At 44.1% G+C, this 22,482-nt stretch overlaps 3 protein-coding genes across 6 annotated transcripts in view; 1 reads left to right on the plus strand and 2 right to left on the minus strand.

Annotated features, from left to right (window-relative positions):
- KIAA0753 (KIAA0753 ortholog) overlaps positions 1–19,513 on the minus strand; it is a 54,426-nt gene extending 34,913 nt beyond the window's left edge. Inside the window, exons 1-7 of one of the 4 annotated variants that reach the window (XM_057715793.1) lie at positions 19,497–19,513; positions 14,171–14,327; positions 8,322–8,946; positions 6,248–6,354; positions 5,021–5,083; positions 4,394–4,609; positions 2,240–2,450 (exon numbers count right to left, since the gene is read on the minus strand). In XM_057715793.1, the coding sequence (XP_057571776.1) occupies positions 2,240–2,450; positions 4,394–4,609; positions 5,021–5,083; positions 6,248–6,354; positions 8,322–8,946; positions 14,171–14,266 (1,318 nt within the window). In that variant the 5' untranslated portion in view covers positions 14,267–14,327; positions 19,497–19,513. Of the gene's footprint in view, positions 1–2,239; positions 2,451–4,393; positions 4,610–5,020; positions 5,084–6,247; positions 6,355–8,073; positions 8,208–8,321; positions 8,947–14,170; positions 14,328–15,002; positions 15,100–19,496 lie in introns of those variants that run through there. The other 3 variants (XM_057715792.1, XM_057715795.1, XM_057715794.1) reach the window with 3 other exon arrangements.
- Positions 15,820–19,460, minus strand: LOC130840357 (collagen alpha-2(I) chain). The gene has a single exon (XM_057715791.1). It carries the CDS (start codon positions 19,175–19,177, stop codon positions 15,839–15,841), a length of 3,339 nt encoding a protein of 1,112 aa, XP_057571774.1. The 5' UTR covers positions 19,178–19,460; the 3' UTR covers positions 15,820–15,838.
- Positions 19,514–19,867: 354 nt separating the features above from the next.
- TXNDC17 (thioredoxin domain containing 17) lies at positions 19,868–22,252 on the plus strand. Its single transcript, XM_057716646.1, has 4 exons — positions 19,868–20,097; positions 20,663–20,744; positions 21,173–21,248; positions 22,024–22,252. Exons 1-4 carry the CDS (start codon positions 19,953–19,955, stop codon positions 22,090–22,092), a joined length of 372 nt encoding a protein of 123 aa, XP_057572629.1. The 5' UTR covers positions 19,868–19,952; the 3' UTR covers positions 22,093–22,252.
- The last annotated feature ends 230 nt before the right edge of the window (positions 22,253–22,482 follow it).

Below are 22,482 nucleotides of genomic sequence, written 5' to 3' on the forward strand. Positions count from 1 at the left end.
TTCCTGACTTGGGTGGTGGTCATACACAAATGTTTGTTTTCTGATAATTAAGCTGTAAATTTATATTGTGCACTTTTCTATCTGTACATTCCACTTCAGTTAAAAAAAGGAAAACTAGTTTACTGGATTCATCCACACTTTGATATAAAAGGCATACTAAAATATTCAATATTAAAATCTTAAAATTATCTTAAAATACTATCAATGTATATATGCCAGTTTAAGAAGAAAAAAAAAAAGAGGAAAAGAAAATCTCTTAGCAAAACAGGAACAGAAGAAAATTTCCTTAACTTCATATGCATATTTGCCAAAAATCAACAGTCAGCATCACAAATAAAAAAGCATTCCCTTTAAACTGGGACGGAGGAGGGAGCATGCAGGGGGAGTTGATGTCCACCATTACAGCTATTATTCAATATTATCCTGAATTAAAATCCATTCAATAAAGCTGAAAGAGAAAAAAAAAGGTATAAAAATTGCAAAGGGAGAGGCAGAACTTATTTGTTAGTGGGCTCATCTATCTGGAAAAATAGATAAAAATTAACAAAATCTCATATTTCATCAAATCTGAAATATCAAGTATAAGACATATCATTATTTTATGTACAGATAGGAAATTTTAAAATATCATCAAGTAATTGTAAGATATCATCAATTTAAGAATGTGTCCCAATTTCAGAAATGTTTAAATGTATACCTTAGAACCAATGAATACAGTACCATAACAAATTAAAGATTCCAGCAAGGTGCCAGATCTAAGAGCAATGTACAAATCCAACAGCTCTCATGTAAGCAGCAATAACCAATTTCAAGATGTAATTTTAAAAAAAGATCCCATTCACAATAGCAATAAAACTATAAAATATAAAGACTGGAAATACACCTAATAAGAAATTTAGGAATTCCTGTATATTCCTATGTCAGAAATTATCATATGCAGAAAGTTATAAATTTCAACTGAAGGGATGGAAAAGGGGCAGGAATTAACTGACAGGATGATTTCAACTGTAAAGATGTTGTTCCTCCTTTAATTGTTTTATGACTCAGTGTAAATATCAAGTGAACTCCCAGCAGTATTTCTCATGGAACTTGACAAGCTCATTCTAAATTCCTCTGAAGATAAGCAATGACCATCAGCAAAATTTTGAAGAAGAAGAACAATGAAGGGGAAAGAACTGCCTCATAAAATATTAAAATATGTAGGGAAGAATGATGACTTTGCCTACAAAATTAAAATTTTCTGGGAATTCCCTGGCAGTCCGGTGGTTAGGACTTGCTGCTTTCACTGCCAGGGTCTGGGTTCAATCCCTGGTCAGAGAACTAAGATCCCACAAGCCTCACCAAACAGCCAAAAAATAAGTAAACAAAATAAATAATAAAAATAAAATTTTCTGTGTCAGAAAAGATATCATAAACAAAATTCAAAAGTAAGTGTCTAAGAGAAAATATTTGTAATATACGTAAACCAGAAAGAGGATTAAGATCCAAAATATATAAAAAACTTCTATACACCCATAAGCAAAAGACAGAACCCAAAAGGCAGATGGCAAAGGATGTGAACAGATAAATCACAGAGGAGGAAATAAACAAGGCTAAGGAACACATGAAAGAAAAATCTTCCTCACTAGGAATCAGGGAAACACAATATAAAACAATAAGGTATCATTTTCCACCACAAGGCTGGAATTTTTTTAAATTTCATTATATAAAGTATTTGGCAAGGACATGGAGAAATACATACTGCTAACTGAAACATAATTGTATGCCCATTTTCAAGGGCAAGTTGGCAGTATGTTTAAATGCGTACATTATGTAAACTTGCAGTTCCACTTATTGGAATAACAAGAATTTATTACCTATGTAAAAGAAAGTCATATATATCAACCAAATGTGTGTTTGTGTGTATATGTATATATCTATCATTAAAATGTAAATAAACAAAGTTTTTTAAAAAAAAGGTAGGGTTCTAACTTCCAGCTCTGCAGGGATTTACTTTGGTTAGCCCAAACACTATGATGCAAGAAAAGTGAATTTTACTTTCTCCACCCTCCTCTAAGGAAAGATATTCCAGCCTCCAGCTTAAGGAAGCATCCTGGTTGCTATTTACTTAGCCTAGTTCAACTGCACCTATTGTGGACTAGGCTTCAAATCCTGACTCTTCGCTCAGTGTGGCAACTGTTATGGTCCAGACAATTTCAAAGAACAAAGTATCTTGTAATAAACACTGTAGGACACGTACCAGCAAGAAGCTTCTTTGCCACTGAAGGTCCTCCTGTTTCCTGTGGAAATATCTCCTTTGCTACAAAGGGCCTCCTCTCACTCTTTGGTGATGTATTTCGCCATCTCTCTAAGGCCCTTTGGCTACCAACAGGAAATCTGCTCTGAATTTCACTAAAACATTTCTTTGCCTTTTTTGGTGACAGTTTCTTTTCCAGGAGGGATTCCAAAGCCTGCCATGAAACAGTTAATCATTCTCTTAGTTTATTTCACAAAAGTCTGAATTTTCAATCACAAAACTAAAAATGGGGACTCCAGAGAAACACGTTATTAAACAGCTATCTCTAATTGTTAATGAAACGTCACTTAATTTTAAAACTTGGTTATTTAGGAATCCAGTTAATAAAAGGAATTCTGCATGTTCTTTTACATGTTTTGCTCACTAAAACCAAGAGCAAAAAAAATAAATATGACTATTCTTAAAGGCATCCAAATTCTAAAATTAAGGACTCCTATTTTAAAAACTAACCAGTCTTCAGAATATAATCCTATATGCTCTATAAGCATTTTAATTCTCAATGAAGACCTCATAAACTTAAATAATCCTTTCAGTGGATTATTTAATGTACATCTTCATAAACTAAAGGAAACTTAGCATGTCCAGGGGCTCTGGTCACTCATCTACCACAACAGGGGCGATCTTCTCCCCCCTTCTAAGACAGGCATGTCCTCTAACAAGCACCCACTCACTCATCACCAGGCAGCAAGGGCCCAGTCTCCCTCCAGTCAGTACATGTTAAGGACAACTGAACACAGCCAGGGACATTTAGTTCAGATGACAGTAAGGCAATAAGAAAATAATAAGTTGTGGGATAGTGTAGTACACATCAACAAGAGAGAATAAATTTCTTGTGCTACTGAATATTTTCAAATGTAGAAGAAATAAACATTATATTTAAGAAACATTATGTTAAGGTACTCATGCTCAAAATTTGGGAAAGGGACTATATCTCTTGAGATCCTTTCTAGGATTATTAAGATATGTCCTCTAAATGAAATCATCTGGCTAATAAATATTTCTTATGGATAAGTTTAAAAAGTACCATGGGCTAATAAATATTTCTTATGGATAAGTTTAAGAAGTACCACTCAACTTGATATGCTACCTAAAGGTCTCCATTTTACAATAACATTCCTGATAGTAAGCTCTGCATACACAAATGTAACCAATGTAAACCACAAACATATTTGCTGGACAATGAAACTGTAAAGGTAGAAGGGGCCTTAAAGATCACCAAGGACTAGTTAATGGTAGAACTGGTCTGTCACTTAGTCTAGAATTCTTCCCACTACAGCACCCTTCCTCTACAGCTAACAGCTTACTGTGCCACACTAATATAAAGGCCGTCCTTTCATTTGTGGATGAAAACATGTGGTGTAGTGGAAATTACAGTGGCATGGGAGTCAGAAGATAGGCATTTGATTTCCAGCCTTCAAGAGAAGTAATTGTGTCATGTCTCTGACCCTTCTTTTCTCAGTCTGTAGAATAGTAATAATAAAACCTACTGCAAATCACAGCGATGCAGTAAGGATGAAATGGCAGCACTCTGCAAACTTCAGAGAACTATAAAGATTTAAGGATACAATATTTTTGCTATCTTTGTCACCAATAAAAACTAAGAACACTACCCATTCCTGACTAGTACACACCAGTTGTGATTTACAGACGTCTCTGGCCATAGCGCCAGACTTTAGGCTCTGCTTCCATATATTTTTGTTTGTTTTTTCAAAAATCTATCTAGATTGCACACTGATATTCTAATCTAAGCACTCATCTAATCTAAACAGTGCTTTATTGTTTTTCTTTTATATGCTAATACATTTATTAAATGGCATGGTCACAGAATGGAACATTCTCTTTAACAGATCTGGTTAAGAGAGTTACATGTTCTAGACTCAAGGCACCAATTCTCAAAGGAGTGAAATACAATATAGACTAGACGGTAAAAACAAAATTTAAATGAAGTGCTTCTTCTGCCCCCAAAAGGCTGAATTTACCAGGTACCAGCTTTGTCTTATATTCTCCACGAATCGCAGTGAAATCAGGCAATGGTAAACATCACTTTCCTGCTTAGAAACAATGCCCTTTAAACAAAAATCGGAGTCAATTTCATACCTCAATTTGTTGCAGGATATCTATCACCACGTCAGGGACAGAAGAATCGGCCTCCAGCTTGGCAGAACAGAGTGAAAGCTGGCGGATGAGACTGCCCAGTTCCTTGCACCGAGTGGGAACTGGGTGCTCCCCCCGGTCAGTAAACTGAGTAACAAACATCTGTAAGGCCCGAATGGCTCCTCGATGGGCAGCTGCCAGCCTGGACACTGCCCATGACTGGCAAAAAATGAGATGCAAGAGTTATTTCAATGCTCAGAACTGCTAAGCATTAACCCAACCCTTATGAACATTTACAGTCAATCTTCTTTCTGTGTAAGAACGACTTCTATTATGTAAACTTTTTCACAGTAAAGAGAATTGTAAAGCTTAAAGGTTTTCTAATGACAAAATCTTTTCCCTCTTATGCTCAGTTTCTTATACCAGCAGCAACAACAAAAATTTATTTTCAGAACCTGTTTCTTGGAAAGTGACCCCAAATTCAAAACATGGAAGGTACTCACTCCCTAACAGGTCTCTACAAGCACTGAAAATGATATTAGTGCAGAGAACCCACACGTAATACTAACAAAACACTGGAAATGTACTTTATAAGTAATAAGCACTAATCATAATTAAATTGCATCATACCTTCTTTGTGTGTTTAATTTTATGTGGACTCAATTTATCCAATTCTTCCTGGATTTCTTTAACCTATTTTGTAAAGAGGGAAAAAATGAAAACTTCATACCTTTCCACAAATCTTTTTTGTAGAAAAGGATACATCTTGTCTAAATATAACCATTATTTATTCAAGTCGCTTGAAAATGAAACAAGGCTCTTCATTCATGCACCCCCAAATAGCTACTGGTTTCCAGTTCAAGATGGTGACTCTAGAGCACAGGGTTCACCTTCCATCGCTTGGTCCCCAATGTAAGAGCAATTTAACATGAAAGAGCGAAGGTGGAGATGACTCTGGAAAGGTAGGAGGGCCAGATCAGGAAGTCTTCAGTGTTGTGCTAGAAAATTCGGCTCTCACCCTGTAAGTTACAGTGAGCCAATCAGACCTTTCAAGCACAGCTCGGACAGAGTAAGATGTGTGTTTCAGAACAATCTCTACAGCAGCAGTGCATAGTAAGAACCAAAATAGAACCCAACAAGAATACAGAACAGAATCTAACTCAGGCATTATCTTTTAAATGAAAAAGTCCAGTTCTGGGTTCAAGCAATAAGGGTAACACGTGAGCTAAGTAGCCAGAAATGAGTTCCAGGCTTACTAATGAGTAAGGCATTAAAGTGAAAACAAACATTTAAAAATTCTATCCACAATGTAAAAAATGTAAATGCCTGCTTATCAGCCACTAAATATGTCCTGAAAGACAACACATTCTTCACTGTTTGCTATTTAGTAAAGACAATCAAAGTATTTACTATCTACTAAGCTTCTAATTCACAATAAACATGAGACAGATGGGAAACTAACAAGGTCCCTTTCCTCTAAGACTATAAGGTACATTACTGGGGACCAAGGGTTTCAGGGTAACTGATCCACTTAAAATTTGTCTGCAAAAATATGGGCTGTTAAAAGCATTTCTTTTCTGGGGAAAGGATACATAGCTTTTAGTAGACTTCTCAAGAGTCTATGACCTCCAAAAGTAAAAACACACAAACAGTATTTAAAGAGTTTGGCAATACACATAATACACAAACACACATAAAGGCAGAGGACAAAAAGAAGAATTATTTGTCCACATGTTCAGGAAATTTAGCTTCACAAACACATCAGAATCCATGTAGGATACTCTGGTGCTGATATTCCTGAGACAAAAGGAAAACAGGAATTCCCTGAGAAGGCTGCAGGTCCCTGCGCCCCCGCACCTGCTGCTGGAGGACGTAGAGCATCCGGGCAGAACGGATGGCCTGCTCCTGCCTCCTGACACGGATCCTCCGCTCTTCATCTGGATCCAAAGCTTCTTCCATTTGATCTGAAAATAGTTTTCCCCCAAAAGTGGATTATAAACCATACATATAAAAACTTCAATTAGTCAAAGAGAAAGGCTGAAGATCTCAGTTCTATTAAGAAAAAAAATAGGCTGTTGTAACCAAAAATTTCAGTTCTCATCAGCCAAGAAACTAGGAACCAGCCAGTGGGCCTGTGTCCTGACTCAGAGATGGAAAAGACATGAAGACGTTAACTAGACCAAGCGCCCCTCCAGGCAGGAATTCCTGGGAGCAAATCCCACTGGACAGCCTATTCCACTATTACGCATCTCTTACTATTTTAAAATTCTTTATATTGAACCCAAATCTATAATGCTTTCCTTTTTTTTTTAATTAAACTTCTTGGCTGCGCCAAGCGGCACGTGGGACCTTAGTTCCCCGACTAGAGATCAAACCCATGCCCCCTGCAATGGAAGCACGGACTCTTAACCACTGGACCTCCAAGGAAGTCCTGTGCTTTCTATTTTTTAAAAAAACCATTTATTGACCTATTTTTATGTTTAGCAACAATTCTTTTACACTCTCTTGTATTGAACCCAGAAGAGAAATCCTTTCTCCAACATACTAAGATAGGAAGGGCTAAAATCATTTGCGTGTCCAGTCTTCATTTATTTGTCATGAAGCACACCCTCGTACACACTGCTGCTCCAAATTTTCAAAAGATTCATTCAGAGAAACTGTTTCTGGAAGACTGCCTGAGCAGCTCTGCTCTAAAGGTCCCCTACGCGTGGCCTATCACCAGAGCAGCGGGCCTCGTGGCTTTGCTCCCTGGTGGCATGGTTTCTACCAAGCTACGGTGTGGGGTCACGCCGCAGACCGCCACTGAGTGACGTTAGGAGAAAGCAGCCACGGCACTTCTGTTGTCGTGACGCAGGAATGTTTTAGAACTGTTCATATCACACAACATGCTCTTTAGGAGCACCCACCAGAGGAATTTCTTTCTGGCCTCAATACACAGTATAATTTTTTCCTTATACAGCTGTTTTTTGCTTTGTAAATTCTGTAATGGATCACATTTTCCTCTTTAGCTGACTGTGAGGAAGCTCAGAAACAAATCTGTAACCCATTCCTAATAAATCTTATTTTTTCCTGTGCCTCATTTACATATTTTTGTTCTATTTTATTCAATGTTTTTGTAAGGCACCTTAAATTCCTTATGTAACGTGCATATGTGCCCCTATGCGGACATTACTTGACTTTATAATGCAAGAGACCCTAATAGTCTATGTGTTATCCTAGCACCGTAGCTCCTTTTGATGCTAACTGCCCATTCTTTGCGGTTGGAAAGCTAGGCTTGATTCCCCTACTTGTTAGCTATGGTAACCCCAAGTTTTCCATGTGCAATCAATCTTCTACTCCCCCAGGAAATGCAAGGGCATACAGAACACTAAAAAAGTGTAGAGGACAGTATATGAGGATTATACGCCTTCCTTTCTACCCTGCAGTCAGGTATTTTATACACATATCCAGAACTCCCCGTCACTGCTGTACTCATCCAAACACTGCCTGCTAGAACTGGTTTTAGCTATAATATACATGTATTATGCTCTTTTCTAAACAAATTAAAAACAACTTTTCCAGAAGGACCTCTGGATACAGAAGCAAAACATTACAGGATAATTCGCACTCAGATGCTGGAAGACCTAAGGTTCAGACAGCAGGTAGCGCAATTACCAGGCAGGGCCCTCAGTCAGTCGACTTACCAAGTGCAGCCTAAGGAAAAGGGGCTGCTTCAGGTGCCTCTGCTGGGAAGAGGGGCTAGGGCAGGGCAACCTCTTCAGAAAAAAAGACACTGGTCACACTCAAGGTCCACCTGTCTTGTCATGAGTGGCTCACTCTAGTGACAGAAGGAGAGAACGGAATGTGATAGGGGACGGGGTTCCTGAGGAATATATTTGGACTATACCCTCTCATAGCATCTTTCTGAAGTCAAGAGTCCAATTTTTCTCACCCTTTTTAGTTAATTCTTCAATTTTATGGATACAATTGCTCAGTTCTTTCTGGAGTCGTTGAACTTCCAGCAGGCTTTTGTGGTCACACAGGCTTTTGTGGTCACCTATCCTGGTGTGTGGCTGAAGTCCTGGGTCGCGAGTGGGTGGCGAATTTGGCATAGCGAGATCCGACTGCCCTGGATGAGATGGGTACAGGTATACCCTGGCACCCGAGCTGGAAATCTCTACTTTGGACGGCTGGTGGCTGCCATGACAGACTTCCCGACTCTTTGATTCCTTCCTTTCCACCCTATGGTCAGATATTTTATGCTTAGAGTGTCCACATTTCTGAAAGATTTGGGGCTGACTCCTGAGATGATGTTCTTTTATATGTTCTTCAAGTTGTCTTCGCTTTACATCTCTTTTGGCCAGGTGGACAGCATAGCTAAGTCTCTCTTCTGAGATGACCGAAAATGAAACAGAACTGCCTAGGTCAGGACCGTCTCTAAGACCCAGATCTCTACAACAGTAGGACTCATTGTATGAGTGCTTCAGTTTTTCAATCCTAATTGCATGTGGGCAAGAGTATCGGATTGCCAAGTTGCTTGAATGCGTAGGCACACTCCTATTAAACTGCAGCTGGTTCTTCAAAGATAAATAAAAGTAAGCACACATTAGAAAATAACATTGCATAGTCGGTATATGTCTATGATCAAGTTTCTAACATTTCACCCACACGATTATTAGTGCTAAGAGGTATTTTCCTGTTGTACTTACAGAATCAGCCACTCTCACCCCTGAATTAATCACACACCCCTGGTTCTATCCTACACTCACCCAGTCCCCAGTATTCTCCTTCTGGTTACTAGTAGCATACTGGGATCCTCCTCACAGAGTCAACCCTGTAAGTTCCTCAACTCCCCAGCGATGGACTTCTGCTCTGTGTCAAAATGTCAGGTTCCAGTAAGGGATCAATAAGATTCATTATGAGTGTTCCTGAAAACTGCTCCACAGACACACCACACAGAACCTTAGCTGTTGACAGTACTTCCTCCTGAGAGTTTTCACCTGCTGGTTGGACCACATCTTTTATCCTACACCTAAGTGCATCTTGCTCTAAACAGTCCACTCACACCTTCTTATGCAGGTTTAAGTTTTTGATAGTTATAATCATGACAGACACAAGTTTTGGTTTTCACTTAACAAACACAGGCATGTTTTCATCTTCCCACAGTTTTCATTATCTTTCACCACTGCATTTTCCAAAATTCAATGAATGGCCTTTTCATACTTAACCTAACTCTAACCTTATTATTAAACATTTAGATTGCTTCAGGTGTTCCACGGATAGAAATATTACTTCAATTAATATTCCCAAGCATTTAGCTTTCTTCTCTTTTTAAATTACTTCCTTAGGGTAAACTGTCTGTTCTGGGATTACTATGTCAAAGGGAACAAATAATTCTGTGGCTCTGGACCTGTCCATGGCAGGTAAACAGCCCTAGGAGACTTTGTGCCTCCAAGTTCACTGAAGCCTGGGCTCAGCTGCCTTGTTCTTAAAGCCGGCCTCCCCAACTCTCACAGCGCACACAATACAGTGTGTTTATACGATCATGTGTATGAAGTCAGTTTAAAATAAACCCAGTGTGATAAAACTTAAGTATTTTAGGGAAAAAAAAGTAGTGATGAGACAGAAAAAAAATAGTTACCATCTAAAAGGTGCACAGAATGAGGAACAGTACTTGGAACTTACAGCCTTATTGGAGAAATCTTCCCCCAAAGTAAAAATAACCTAAAATACCTAGGGGATTTGATGTAAGTACTAGAAAAAAAAAATGAATGAATGAATTCCTCTTTAACCTGGGTGTAGAGAAAGGCTTTCTAACTGACTCAAAATCTGTATGCAATAAAAGAAAATAGTGATAAATTTTACTACATTAAAATTAAAATTTTAAAAACAATTTCTGTTTTTTATGGTTAAAAAACACCATAAACAAAGTCAAAGAACTGAAAAACTGTAAGAAAAATATTTTCAAATACAAAGGGCTCCCTGTATATAAAGAAATCTTAAAAATCAAGGTGAAAAAAGATCAAAATTTAGTAGAAAATCATAAAAACACATGAACAGACAATTAACAACAAAAAAAGATAGAAACATGGCCTTTAAATATATGAAAAGTTGGTCAAGCTCATAAAAATACAAATTAAAAATACACTGAGACAGCAACACATCAGCAAAAATTAAGAGATATAACAACACATGCTTTTGGCAAGGCCTCCTCACAGGGTGCTGGTGAGAGCACGACCCTCAGACACCGGACACTGGCAACAGCGAACAAAACCACACATGCATTTGCCTTTTGCCCCAGCAGGCTCACTTCCAGGAATTTCTCCTGAAGATACACCCCCAACAATACATATACACAGGGTAGTCCCTGCTGTACTGTCTGTAACTGCAAAGTAACAGAAGTGACCTAAATGCCCGTGTAGGAGCATGTCTCAGACTCTCCTGAATCCACACAGAGGAGGACCACGAAGGTGTAAAGAAGAATGAGGAAGATCTGTATGAACTCACGTGAAGGGATTTCTCAGACATGCTGTTCAGTGAAAAAAGCAAAGTGCAAACAGAGTATCTATAATACACCACCCTTCAAAAAAGGAGAGAAATACTTCATGAGGAAGCACACACACATCTGATCATTTGTACAAGAAGAAGCACAGGGAAGAAAAATCAGAGAATAATAAGATTAGGTATCTGCAGGGTGTGGGTAGGATTTCGGTGGAAGGGTTAGAGGGAATGGGCTGAGGGGGTGATACTTCACTGAATGTCCTTTTTTGGACAGGTTCGTTTGGAACCATGTTCATGTTTCACATATACTAGAGAAACAGGAAGGAAGAGAAGGAGGGAGGGAGAAAGGGAGGGAGATAAAAATTTCATACGGATGAAGGAAAACCCTAAAAATGAATCTTAACAGAAACCAACGAAACAAACTGAAGTTCAAATGACTAACATAACCACACTAAAAAGTGAGGCTTAAAAAAAAAAAAATCAACCCACTTAACTCTGGACACAGCATTTGGACTGTATGCCCTCAGGCTAAAGACGAAAAGTTCTCTAAACAAATACTGAACTCTTATTTGTAGGGTTCTTTTCTTGCGGAGGCATGGATTGCAAGTCTAACAGTTTTGGACATTCTAGGATTGAGCAAATGAGTATAATACTGTGGATAACTGGAGACTGGTTTCACACTATTGAATACAGGAGTTACAAATGGGAAGTGTTGGACTGGACTGGAGATACCTGTGGGTTTTAATATAGACAGACGGGCAGATAGACAAACAGATACACGAAAAGGGAGGAAAAAGGGGAGTAAGAGAGAGGAGGGGAGAAGGAAAGAGGAAGTGCAGATATACATAACAATGTGTCTACAGGCACACACATATATACATCTATTTCCCAGTTATGTCCTCGGAGACGGCATACGAGAGAAATACTGACATCCGAGAACCAATGAGCATATCTAGTACCTGGATACTGATTTCTAAAATCCATGCTCCATCAAGGGGATAAAGTCCCCTTTGATAAATGGCTGATTCTAGGGATGGGACAGGTGAAAAAAATATGCTGAGCCTGGAATATCTTTTTATACCAAAAAGTGGTCAAAGATGGATTGAAACATGAATCAGCTTGAAGTGACTCTCATTCACTGGCCAAATCAGAGACCATTTGAATATCATATTGAATTAAGACTCCAAGTCTGCTCTGATATAAATAAATAAATAAGTCACCACTTGCCAACCATCATCATAAAAAACTGAATCAGGCAAAAATCATCAATGAATGCTAATCTCGCAAATGAAGTTTGGGGAGCAAAAGAATATTAAAATAGCCTCAAAGACAGATACTTCCAATTACAAAAGGCAAAAGAGCAACTTTATAACGGAAAACTCGGCAGATACCACCTTACTCAAATAAAGTTAACACTGTCAGTAATGGGACTAAATCGACAGCATGTACCTCCTGACACGATGCACTGAGAAGAACTGAGCATCACCTCAGTGGTTTTCCCACCACAAGTATATAACCTGAATGTAATTACAAGAAAATTTCAGACAAACCCAAACTGAGAAGAAATTCTCAAATAACAGGCCTGTATTTTTCAAAACTGTCAATGTTACAATATATAAAGACTCAGAAATCATTCAAATTAAAGGAAACTAAAGAAATGTGACAACTAACAGAACTCGTGATCTTGGATTTTCTTTCACTATAAAGGACATTATCGGAACAACTAACAAAATCTCAGTGAGGTCTGTAGATTGCAAGATAGCATAATTTTAATGTTAATTTCCTGATTTTGATCATTGTACCATGATTACACAAGCACAAGTACTTGGGGGCAAAAGGGTATCATGTCTGTAACCTACTCATAACCAGTCTAGAAAATAATATTGTGTGTGTGTGTGTGTGTGTGTGTGTGTGTGTGTGTGTGTGTGTGTGTGTGTGTGTGTAGCTTGACAGAGAGAGAAGAAAAAAAAGGAAGGAGGGAGAGAGAAGGGGAGGGAAAATGTAATAAAATGCTAACCTTTGGGGAATCTGGGAGAAGAGTATCCAGGAATTCTGTGTACTATTCTTGCTACTTTTCTGTCAGTCTGAAATTATGTCAAGATTTAAAAAAAAGTTTTTTTTGAGATATTACTACACATCCACCGGAATGGTTCTAATTAAAAACCACCACCAGATGCTGGCAAAGATGTGAAGCAACTGGAGTCCTCATTCATCACTGGTAGGAATATAAAATAGCACAACCACTTTGGAAAAAGGTCTGTTGGTTTGTTAAAAAACTAAACATACACCTACCCTATGACCCAGCCATTTTACTCCCAGGTATTTACCCAAGAGAAATGAAAACATGTTTACAAAAAGATTTGTACAAGAATGTTCATAGCAGCTTCATTCATAATGACCCAAACAGCCCAGGTGTCCATCAACTGGAGAATGAGTAAACAGTGGTACACATTTACTGTGGAACAATACTCAGTATTAAAAATTAGCAAACTACTGATAGATGCAACAAGGTGGATGAATCTCAGAAACATCACACCAAATCTCAGAAACATTATATCCAGTGAAGAAAGCCTCACACAAGACTACATAGTATATGATTCTGTTTAAATGAAGTTCTAGAACACACAAAACTAATCTATGATGAAAAAAATCAGAATAGCGGTTGCCTATGGAGGATCTGGGTGAGACTGATGAGGAAGGGGCACAAGAGAACTTTTTGGGTTAATGGAAATGATCTGTATCTCAATAGAGGTATGAGTTATACATGTGTATACACTTGTCAAAACTCAGCAAATATGACAAGATGTATACATTTCAATGTATTTGTTGATGTAAAATGTACATCAAAAGAAAAAACAGAAAACAAAGAATGAATTCTAGTGTATGATATGCATGTTCAAGTACCCTAAGGTGCTCATGCCTGCAATCTATTTTGATCTGAGTCCAAAAGTATAATGGATTGATGAAGAGATTCCAGAAGAATGGACTGAAGGATAGATATGCAATGGAACAAATACGTGAAAGAGTAATGGAATCTACAGGTTCACTGTAAAATTCTGTTTGCTGTATGTTTGAAAATTTTGCATAAATACAATGCTAGGGAAAAGACATTTTGGGGACAACTGGGTAAAGTTGAATAAAGACTGGTTATTAGACAACATTAGGGAATTGTTTTTTGTCCATTTTCTTAGGTGTGATAGTGGTTAAATCTACAAGTGATTTAAAATGTGTTCATTGTCCTTTTCTTTGTCTGAAATGTTTCATAACAAAACCCTGAAAAGAAAAATAAAATGAAGCTACCTGGGTCTGAAGCTTCCTGGGGTCACTCCTCCCATCCAGTTGGACACTAGATGCTAGGTGAACACAGGTTGAAGCTGGTCTGCCTGGTCCCATCATGTCAGAGAGTGGAGAACAATAGTGAAAGCTTAGTCATCAGCCAATCTCGTAAAATCATCGCCTACAATAAAAGAAAGTACTTTCAGACCAACTGTATTCAAACAAAGGGAAAGAATAAGTAAAACTCAACGCCATGCTCATATAACACTATTCTAGTAATAGTCCCCAGCCAGCTCACACTACAGAGCGGATGCTTAAGGGCAGGTATACGATAGTTTCCCCCATTTACTAAAGCAGCTGCACTTTTAAAATTCTACCTTCCAAGAGAACAGGGGGCACACTAGCTTAATGACTATCTCCAGAGCCCTTTTCATTCCACATTTCCCATCTCAAGGGTCACCAATAAGACATTATTCCAAAAAAAAAGAGCACTGTCCAGCGGGGGGGGGGCGGTTATAGATACACAGGCTACATTAATAAACCCTACCTACCAATCAAAAAGCAGTATGCTTCACTCTTCTGGGTAGCTCAAAAGGACATGCTCTGAATGACTCTAAGTAAAGCTGTGACATCAGAATACCAAGACTGATGCCAGGAACTGCCATTACCTAGCTGAATGACCTCTGTACATCTTCAAGTTCCCCTCAACTCCCCCCACCCTATATTCACATACAGTGTCCAACAGATATGAGAGTGCTCTGTAAACTACATACATCCGTGCCTCTCCCTGTTCTGAATATCTGCCTAAAGACCCTACTGCCCCTGTACTCACACACTGGCTCATGTTGTTATTTACCTATTTCACGGGTATCTGTCTCATCTTCCCAGCTAGACAAGCTTCCTGGAGGTAAGGGCCTGGTCTTGCTCTTCTCTGAGACGTCCCACAGCACAGTGCTTTGAGCATAGCGGACAATTTAACTCAACATTTGTCGAACTCGGCAGGTTTTCCATAAACTGACCAGTGCTAAATGTATGGGGGAGCCTGTCCTCTCAACGAATCCACTAGGAACTCAACTGGGAAATGCAGGGTTTTTTTAAAGATCCCTAATTTAAGTTTTGGAATAAACCCAAGGACTGTACACTGGATTTGCTCAAACACTGATACATCTGTAGGAATATAAAGATTCCTTATTTCTAAGGCGTAGAGACATGATCGAAAGCAAAGATGGGAGACGGCACCCAAGGGAGGCAATCCCAACTGGCTTGACATCACCACAGTCCAGGGGCTGGAGCCGCAGAATGAAGGAGTCAGTACCTTCCCCCTGGATACCAAAGGCCTAACAGTCCGTTCTCCAATAGGAAAAAGCTAGATGATCCCCACAGTTTCAGGATACCTCGAGTGGTGCTACACACACACACAAACACATACACACACGAAGTCCAGGGACACCCACCACGAACTGCTCCCCTATACAAAGTCCTGGGACACCCCTCTCCTTGCAACCTGTCCCTTTCCCACTGCACCAGGAAACCTCTCCATGTGTTACCCCATATACAGTGAGGCATCTCCACAAAGTCTCTCTCCCCCAACCTGAGACATCCCAACAGCCTGTTCCTTCATTCAAAACCCAGGATAAATCTCCCCCCAACTTGTTCCCTCCCAAAGAGCCCCAGGGTGCCCCAACTTGCTCCCTACATATGCTGCTGGAATACCCCCCTCAATCTGTCCTCCCCCTCATCATTTTCCCCCGAACTGTTCCCCCTCGCTCTGATTCTAGACCCTCCTCCAGCCTGTCTCCTCCCACCCTGCTGTGCATGATCTCTGAAGCGGCCAATGCCTGTCTCCTCCCTTGAAGCAGGGGGCACTTCCTCAGCTTCATCCACCCCCACAGCCGTGCCTGTCCTGGACACTCTTGCCACGTTCTCATAGTCCGGTTCTTCCTCCGCAGACCTAGAGTAGCTCCATAACCTGGTCCCATGCCCACAGGTGTAAGACACCCCCACTGCCTGGCTCCTCCCTGCCAGCCCCAGGACACTTCTACCTCCCATCTCCCCCACTGGAGCCCCGGGGCCCTCTGTGGACTGTCTCCTCCCCACCGTGAGGCTGGAGATAGCCACACTGGGTTCTTCTCCTGCAGACCCAGTCACCCACACTGCAGCAGGCTCGCGCCCTGCCATGGGAACTCCTACAGCTGCAAGCACCCCCAAAGACAGAGGTACCCTCACAGCCTCAGGGACGGCTCTATCGGGTCTCCTTCTCCACAGGCCTGCGAGACCTTCAGAGCCAGTCTCCCTGTCCACAGGTCCTGAAGCCCTAGCAGCAGTGGGCACCTCAGTTGCCTGTCTCCTTCCCCATACACCTGAGCCATCCTCAGAGCCAGCATCACCCACCAGTGGCCCCAGGGCCCCAGCAGCTGTAGGCACCCCCACAGCCATGGAAACGCTGCCAGCCGCTGGCATCTCAGCAGTCTGTCTGCTTCCTGATAAGCCCAAGAGACTCCCAGAGAGCATCTCCTCCCCCACAGGCCCAGGCACCCCCATAGCCATGGGTGCTCCTGCAGCCTGTCTCCCTCCTGCCAAGCGTGAGATGCCCCCAGGGCCCATCTTCTCCCCCATGGGCCCAGGCACCATGACAGTGGTGGCCATCCCCATCCTGGTGGGATCCTTGGCATCTGTGGGTGCCCACACTGTCTCTCTCTCCCGCCACAAGCTCGAGACACCTCCAGAACCAGCCTCCTCCTGCACAGGCTGAGGAGGCCGGAGAGCCACGGGCACCCCAGCGGCCGTGGGTACCCCTGCAGTCAGAGGTACTCCTGCAGTCTGTCTCCTCCCTGGCAAGCATGACAAACTCCCAGAACCAGTCTCCACCTCCAGGGGACCAGGTGCCCTAGAAGCCGTGGGCACCTCAGCAGCCACAGGAACCCTGGCACTCTGTCTCCTTCCCCATGATCCTGGGAAAGCCTCACAACCAGCATCCTCTCCCACAGACCACAGCTCCTGGGGAGCCACGGGTATCCTGGCAGTAAGAACCCCTCCCCACAGGTTCAAGTCATCCCTGGAGCTGCTTTCCTGACACACAGAGCCAGACACCCACACAGCGGCAGGCACCCTGGCAGGTACGCTTCCAGACTCAGGTGCACACACAGCTACGGGCACCCCTGCTGGGGCACTCCTGTGCTTGGACATACCTGCTGCCTCCGGCACCCCCACTGCCTCAGACAACCCCACAGCCTGTCTCCTTGCACACAGACATGAAGCATCCCCACAGCCAGTCTCCTGATCCACAGACTCAGGTCCCCCTAAAGCTGCATGCCCCAGAGCCTCTTGCTCCCCCACAGCCCGCCTCCTTTCCCACAGATTTAAGACATTCCCACCGCATGTCTCCTCCCCAACAATCTCCGGCACCGCGTCAGCTGGAGACACCCCCAGAGCCTGCTGCCTAGCCCACAAGCCTGGGACATCACCGCAGCTGGTCTGTTCTCCCATGGCTCCCGGTACCACCACAGACTGGGACGCCTCCACAGGCTGTTCTGTCTCCCACAGACCCGAGACACTCCCACAGCCTGTCTCTGTCCCCAGAGCCCGAGGCACTCCCATAGCCTGTCCTATACCCCACAGGCCTGGAGCACCCCCAGGACCTGCCCCCTGCTCATCATGACCAGACACTTCTGCAGTCCGTGCAGCTTCCCGTGACTCTGAGTCGCCTCTAGAACCTGTCTCTACCCACACAGCCTGTCCCCTTTCCTGGAATTCTGGGTCACCCCCACATCTCACTCCCTCTTCAATTGCACAAGGCACCTCTACGGGTTGTCCAGGGCCCCAAAGGCCAGGGAGACCCCCGGGGCCTGTCTCCTCCATAGCTTGTCTCCTCCGCCATACAGCTGGGACACCCACAGAGCAAGCTTCCTCCCGCGCAGCTCTGAGCACCGCGGCAGGCTGCCCCATTCTCCATAAGCCTGGGGTATCCCCACAGACAGGCACCTGCACTGCCTGCTCTCTCCCCCACAGACATGGAGCCCCCTGACACCCTAGCTCTCCCTCCACAGCTCTGGGTACCTCCACAGCCTCAGACCACCCCACGGCCCCAGGCACCCCCAGAGTCAGTCCTTTTCCCCAAGAGCCCGGGGCAACACCATAGCCTATCCCTTCCATGGGCCCAGGCACTCCCAGGGTTTGTCCTCTCCCCGGCAGGTATGGGGCAATCCCAGAACTTGCCTCCAGAGGCCGAGGCACAGCCACAGGTGGCATCCTCACAGCCTGGCCCTGCGCACACAAGCCTGAGGCCCTCTCACAGCCTGCCCCTGGGCCTGGAGCTACAGCTACTGCTGCGGCCCGGGGAACTGCCCTGGCCTGTCCTTTCACCCACGGTCCAGTGAGACCACCACGGCTGGTCTCTACCCACGAAGCCCGGCCAGGAACCCCCCCTTCAACCGGCCCTTCTCCTGCAGACACAGGATGGAGCTCGACCCTGCTTCCTTCCCCACATCCTGAAGCTGCTCTCATAGCCTGCACCTTCAACCACAGTTCCAGAATGCTCTCATGCCCCAGAGATCCCGGACGACCTTTTCTCTCACAGCCCCGGGGGCTCCTGTAAACCGTCTCCTCCTCCCCGCCACTGCCAGTCACCCACACAGAGCCGACAGGCCCCACCACCTGGGGTTCCCCCACAGCCCCGTTCACCCACACAGTCCCAAGGTCCCTTGCAGCCTCCATCGAGCCTGCGGTGCCAGGGGTCGCCGCAGCCTCGTTCGCCCCGGCGGCCTGGGCTGTCCCCGCTGCGTGTCTTCTCCCCCACGGCCGCCGACAGGCCTGCAGCCTGTCCGCACTCACACAGCGCGCCTCCCGCACCAAGGACCTCGCCCGGCGCCTCGCTCCGCGGCCTCGGGACGTCCCTGCACCCCATCTCTTCCCCCACGGCCGCCGGACTGCGCGCCCGGACCGGCTGGGCCCCACGCAGCGGCCCGGCTTCGCCGCCGCTGGCTCGCCCCCGCGCAGCCCCGGCGAGGCCCCCGGGCCAGCCGCCCCGCTCATCGCTCTGGGACGACGCCCGCCTTCCCAGCGCAGCCCCGGGGCACTCTCCGTCTCAGCACCGGCTCCCGGGGCGGCTCCACACACGCACTCACACGCTCAGCTCCCGCCCTCCGAGCCGTCCGCGCTCCCAGCCCTCCACCCCCGCCCAGTCCCGGACGCCCGCCCCCCGCTCCGGGGCCCCACGAAAGCCTCGGCAGGAGAAACGGTAGCTAGGGTCAACGAGCAGCAGGACCGGCCCCAGCTCAAAGTCTCCTCCCTCTCAGATCCGCGACTCCTAACGCAGCTTCCCAGAATCCCCCCAGCTGCGGCCCGAGCCCACCTGGCCTGGGGCGCGACGCGGCTATCGGGAAGCGGGGGGCGGGGGGCGGTAACTAGGCCTCGCTTCCGGCCGCTCGACCAGTCGCCATGGCAACAGGCGCCGGGCGGCTTGGGAGCCGTTAAGGCTCCGCAGACACCTAAGGGTCCGGGGACTGCGCGGCGGCAGGTTTTGCAGCCACTGCACATGGGGTGCAGGCCGAGGCCAGTTTGGGGCAGAAGCCTGGCTTTCGGGGCGCACCCAGCCCCGAAAGGCCTGAGAAGCAAGAACAGAAAGACGGTGCAGAGGAGTTATGGCCGTCGGAGGCTCCCGTAGCACCTCAGCCGGGCGGGCTCCCCCAGGCCCCGCCCCGCTCCCGCCCACCTGATAACGGCTTCGCCCCTCCCCGCCCCGCGTGGAGCGTCCTCCCGGGCCCGCGGAACCCGAGGCACTGCCAGCGTTCCGAGGCAGGCTCTCCCGATGGCCTGCTGCCAGGAGGTGAGCGTGTCCGGCTACGAGGAGTTCACGCAGGCGGTGGAGCAGCACAGGGGCAAGACCATTTTCGCCTACTTTTCTGGTTCTAAGGATGCCGAAGGGAAAAGCTGGTGCCCCGACTGCGTGCAGGGTGAGGCCGGGATTCGGGGGCAGTGGCCCAGAGGAAGTGGCAGGAAGGCCGAGCCTGTGGCCCGGGGACCGGGTGGAGAGGAGGCGGAGGGTCTTGCTCCCGGAGTCCCGCAGGGCGATCTGAGCCTTCATCTGGCCTTTTCCTACCCTGTTCCCGACTCTTCTCCTGTTAAGTCCTTGTCGCCCCGCCAAGAGTACTCGTCTACCATTCGACCCAGGTAATCTTGGAATTTAGTCCTTTGGGACTTTTCACTTCCCCAGTATGATTAGTGTCTTACAGGAGACGTGAGTTGGTCTCCTTTCGACAAGTCAGCAAATATTTGTCTTTCACTGTTTTGGGCGCTGTGGCCTGGGGACAAATCAGGACTGAGAGTCGGCCTTACCCTTCAAGTGGCTCTCAAGTCAGAAAAGAAAAAAAAACCACCTGATTTCTGTTAACCCCCTCAGTTAACTGCAGGATAAAGTCTGAGAACTTATCAAGACTGTGGGGAGGGGTGAGGGACGCTGTTTAGCAGTGCCTGATTGTAGACTTGGTGTGTAATTATTTTTATCAACTTTTTAAAAAGCTGAACCAGTCGTACGAGAGGGGCTGAAGCATGTTGGTGAAGGATGTGTGTTCGTCTACTGCCAAGTAGGAGAAAAACCTTAGTAAGTGGCAACGTGTACTCTATTTCCCAGACACGCACTAGACTCTTGCAAACTTAGGCGGGAAGGGACTTGTGATTCAAGTTGTGAGTTCTAAAGTACAGTCAGATAAGTCAAGCAATTAGAAGATTTTAAATAGAAATTAAAAATTCGAATGTTCAGTCATTTCTGTTAGGTAAGGGTAATTCAATAATTTGGCCTGAGGTTAGTTCAGAACTTAACTGTCTTTACAGTTATTTTACATCTTAGTATATATTCACTTAAATGAAAACTCTGCACAGGAGAATATGTCAGAGACGTCAAGATTTTTAAAATGTTAACAACAAAAACAATGATCACTAAAAGCCTAGAAGTGGGATATATCAAATATCAAGCAGACTGTAAGAAACCAAGTAAATGTTTTTCATGATCTCTTTCTCTTTTTGAAATAGCTGGAAAGATCCAAATAATGACTTCAGGAAAAAACTGAAATTAAGTGCAGTGCCTACACTACTTAAATATGGAACAGTGAGTATCTTTCTTTGTGTTGGAGATACAGGTTCACCCTGTCAAAACTCTTTTAACTTGTTCTGGATTCAAATTTGAAAAGATCTTGACATTTCATCCCAAACATCACATTGCTCTTCAGAATGCATTCAAAACACACAACCTGGCCGTTCATCCCTTTGGCTGCCAATCCCAGTAAATTATTAATAATGCAAAGATTAGGGTTTTTTCTGCCTTTTTTTTTTTAAATAAATCTTTTGGCCACCGCACGCAGCATGTGGGATCTTAGTTCCCTGACCAGTGATGGAATGCATGCCCCCTGCATTGGCAGCATGGAGTCTCAACCACTGCACCTCCAGGGAAGTCCCTCTCATGCCTTTTAAAAGGCACTCTTATTTTAAAATTCTGTAAGCACTGCTGAAGAAAGTTGGTTAACATGTAATTCCTTAAAACAGTGGCATCAATAGTTGTTTTTGACTTAATCCATAATTCTGGATGAAAAGAAAGGGCACCTCCTCTAGTTTAGTCATGGCTCTGGGATTCTAAAGTTAAGGGTAAGGGGTGACACTGGGCTTGCTGTCTCCTGTTTTAGTCCACAGAGCCAAGTATTTTAATGATTCACCTTAAGGTTTATATCTTAACTATTTCATAAAACTTGTTACAGCTGGTTGATAGTTTCTGAATAGCATAATTTCTCTGTTCCAAGACTTGTGTCATTCAAGGCAGAACAACTCATTCCCCTCCTAATAACATTTTTCTAGCTGTGAGTTAAAATATGACTGTTCTTCTCTTACAGCCTCAAAAACTGGTAGAATCTGAGTGTCTTCAGGCCAACCTCGTGGAGATGTTGTTCTCTGAAGATTAAGATCTGATGATGGCAATTGTGTGTTTAATTTCCTCATTTGCTCCTGTATAAAAGAAACTGCATACTTGCTTTGAATTCATGTTAACGATAAGTAAATAAATGATGATGTAAAAAACTGGTGTATGTCTAAATAATTGAGTGCTATTAAAATGCTCATGAACCCTGAGTCTCTTTAATATATGCTTATTTTTAAGCTACCACAGGTAAAATAAGTCTTCAGGAGCGGCAGTGATAGCACAGAGGAAGGTATTATTGGAGACGACAGAAATACCTAAAAGCCCCTAATAGTGCAGTAGACTAACTCCAAATCTCTAATGGAGTTAGGATCTTTTACCTTAAATTCCATGAATTTACAAAGAACTGTTATTCCTAAAACCTTCTTTGGCTTTA

This window comes from Hippopotamus amphibius, chromosome 17 (assembly GCF_030028045.1).
Source record: "Hippopotamus amphibius kiboko isolate mHipAmp2 chromosome 17, mHipAmp2.hap2, whole genome shotgun sequence".
NCBI lineage: Eukaryota > Metazoa > Chordata > Mammalia > Artiodactyla > Hippopotamidae > Hippopotamus > Hippopotamus amphibius.

What these genes read in the sequence shown, in the direction of transcription:
- LOC130840357 (XM_057715791.1), bottom strand. Translation starts at nt 19,177, where the DNA reads ATGAGCGGGGCGGCTGGCCCGGGGGCCTCGCCGGGGCTGCGCGGGGGC.
- TXNDC17 (XM_057716646.1), top strand. Translation starts at nt 19,953, where the DNA reads ATGGCCTGCTGCCAGGAGGTGAGCGTGTCCGGCTACGAGGAGTTCACG. An exon ending in GTGCCCCGACTGCGTGCAGG is followed by an intron (nt 20,098 to 20,662) that starts GTGAGGCCGGGA and finishes CTTTTTAAAAAG; the next exon opens with CTGAACCAGTCGTACGAGAG. An exon ending in CAAGTAGGAGAAAAACCTTA is followed by an intron (nt 20,745 to 21,172) that starts GTAAGTGGCAAC and finishes TTTTTGAAATAG; the next exon opens with CTGGAAAGATCCAAATAATG.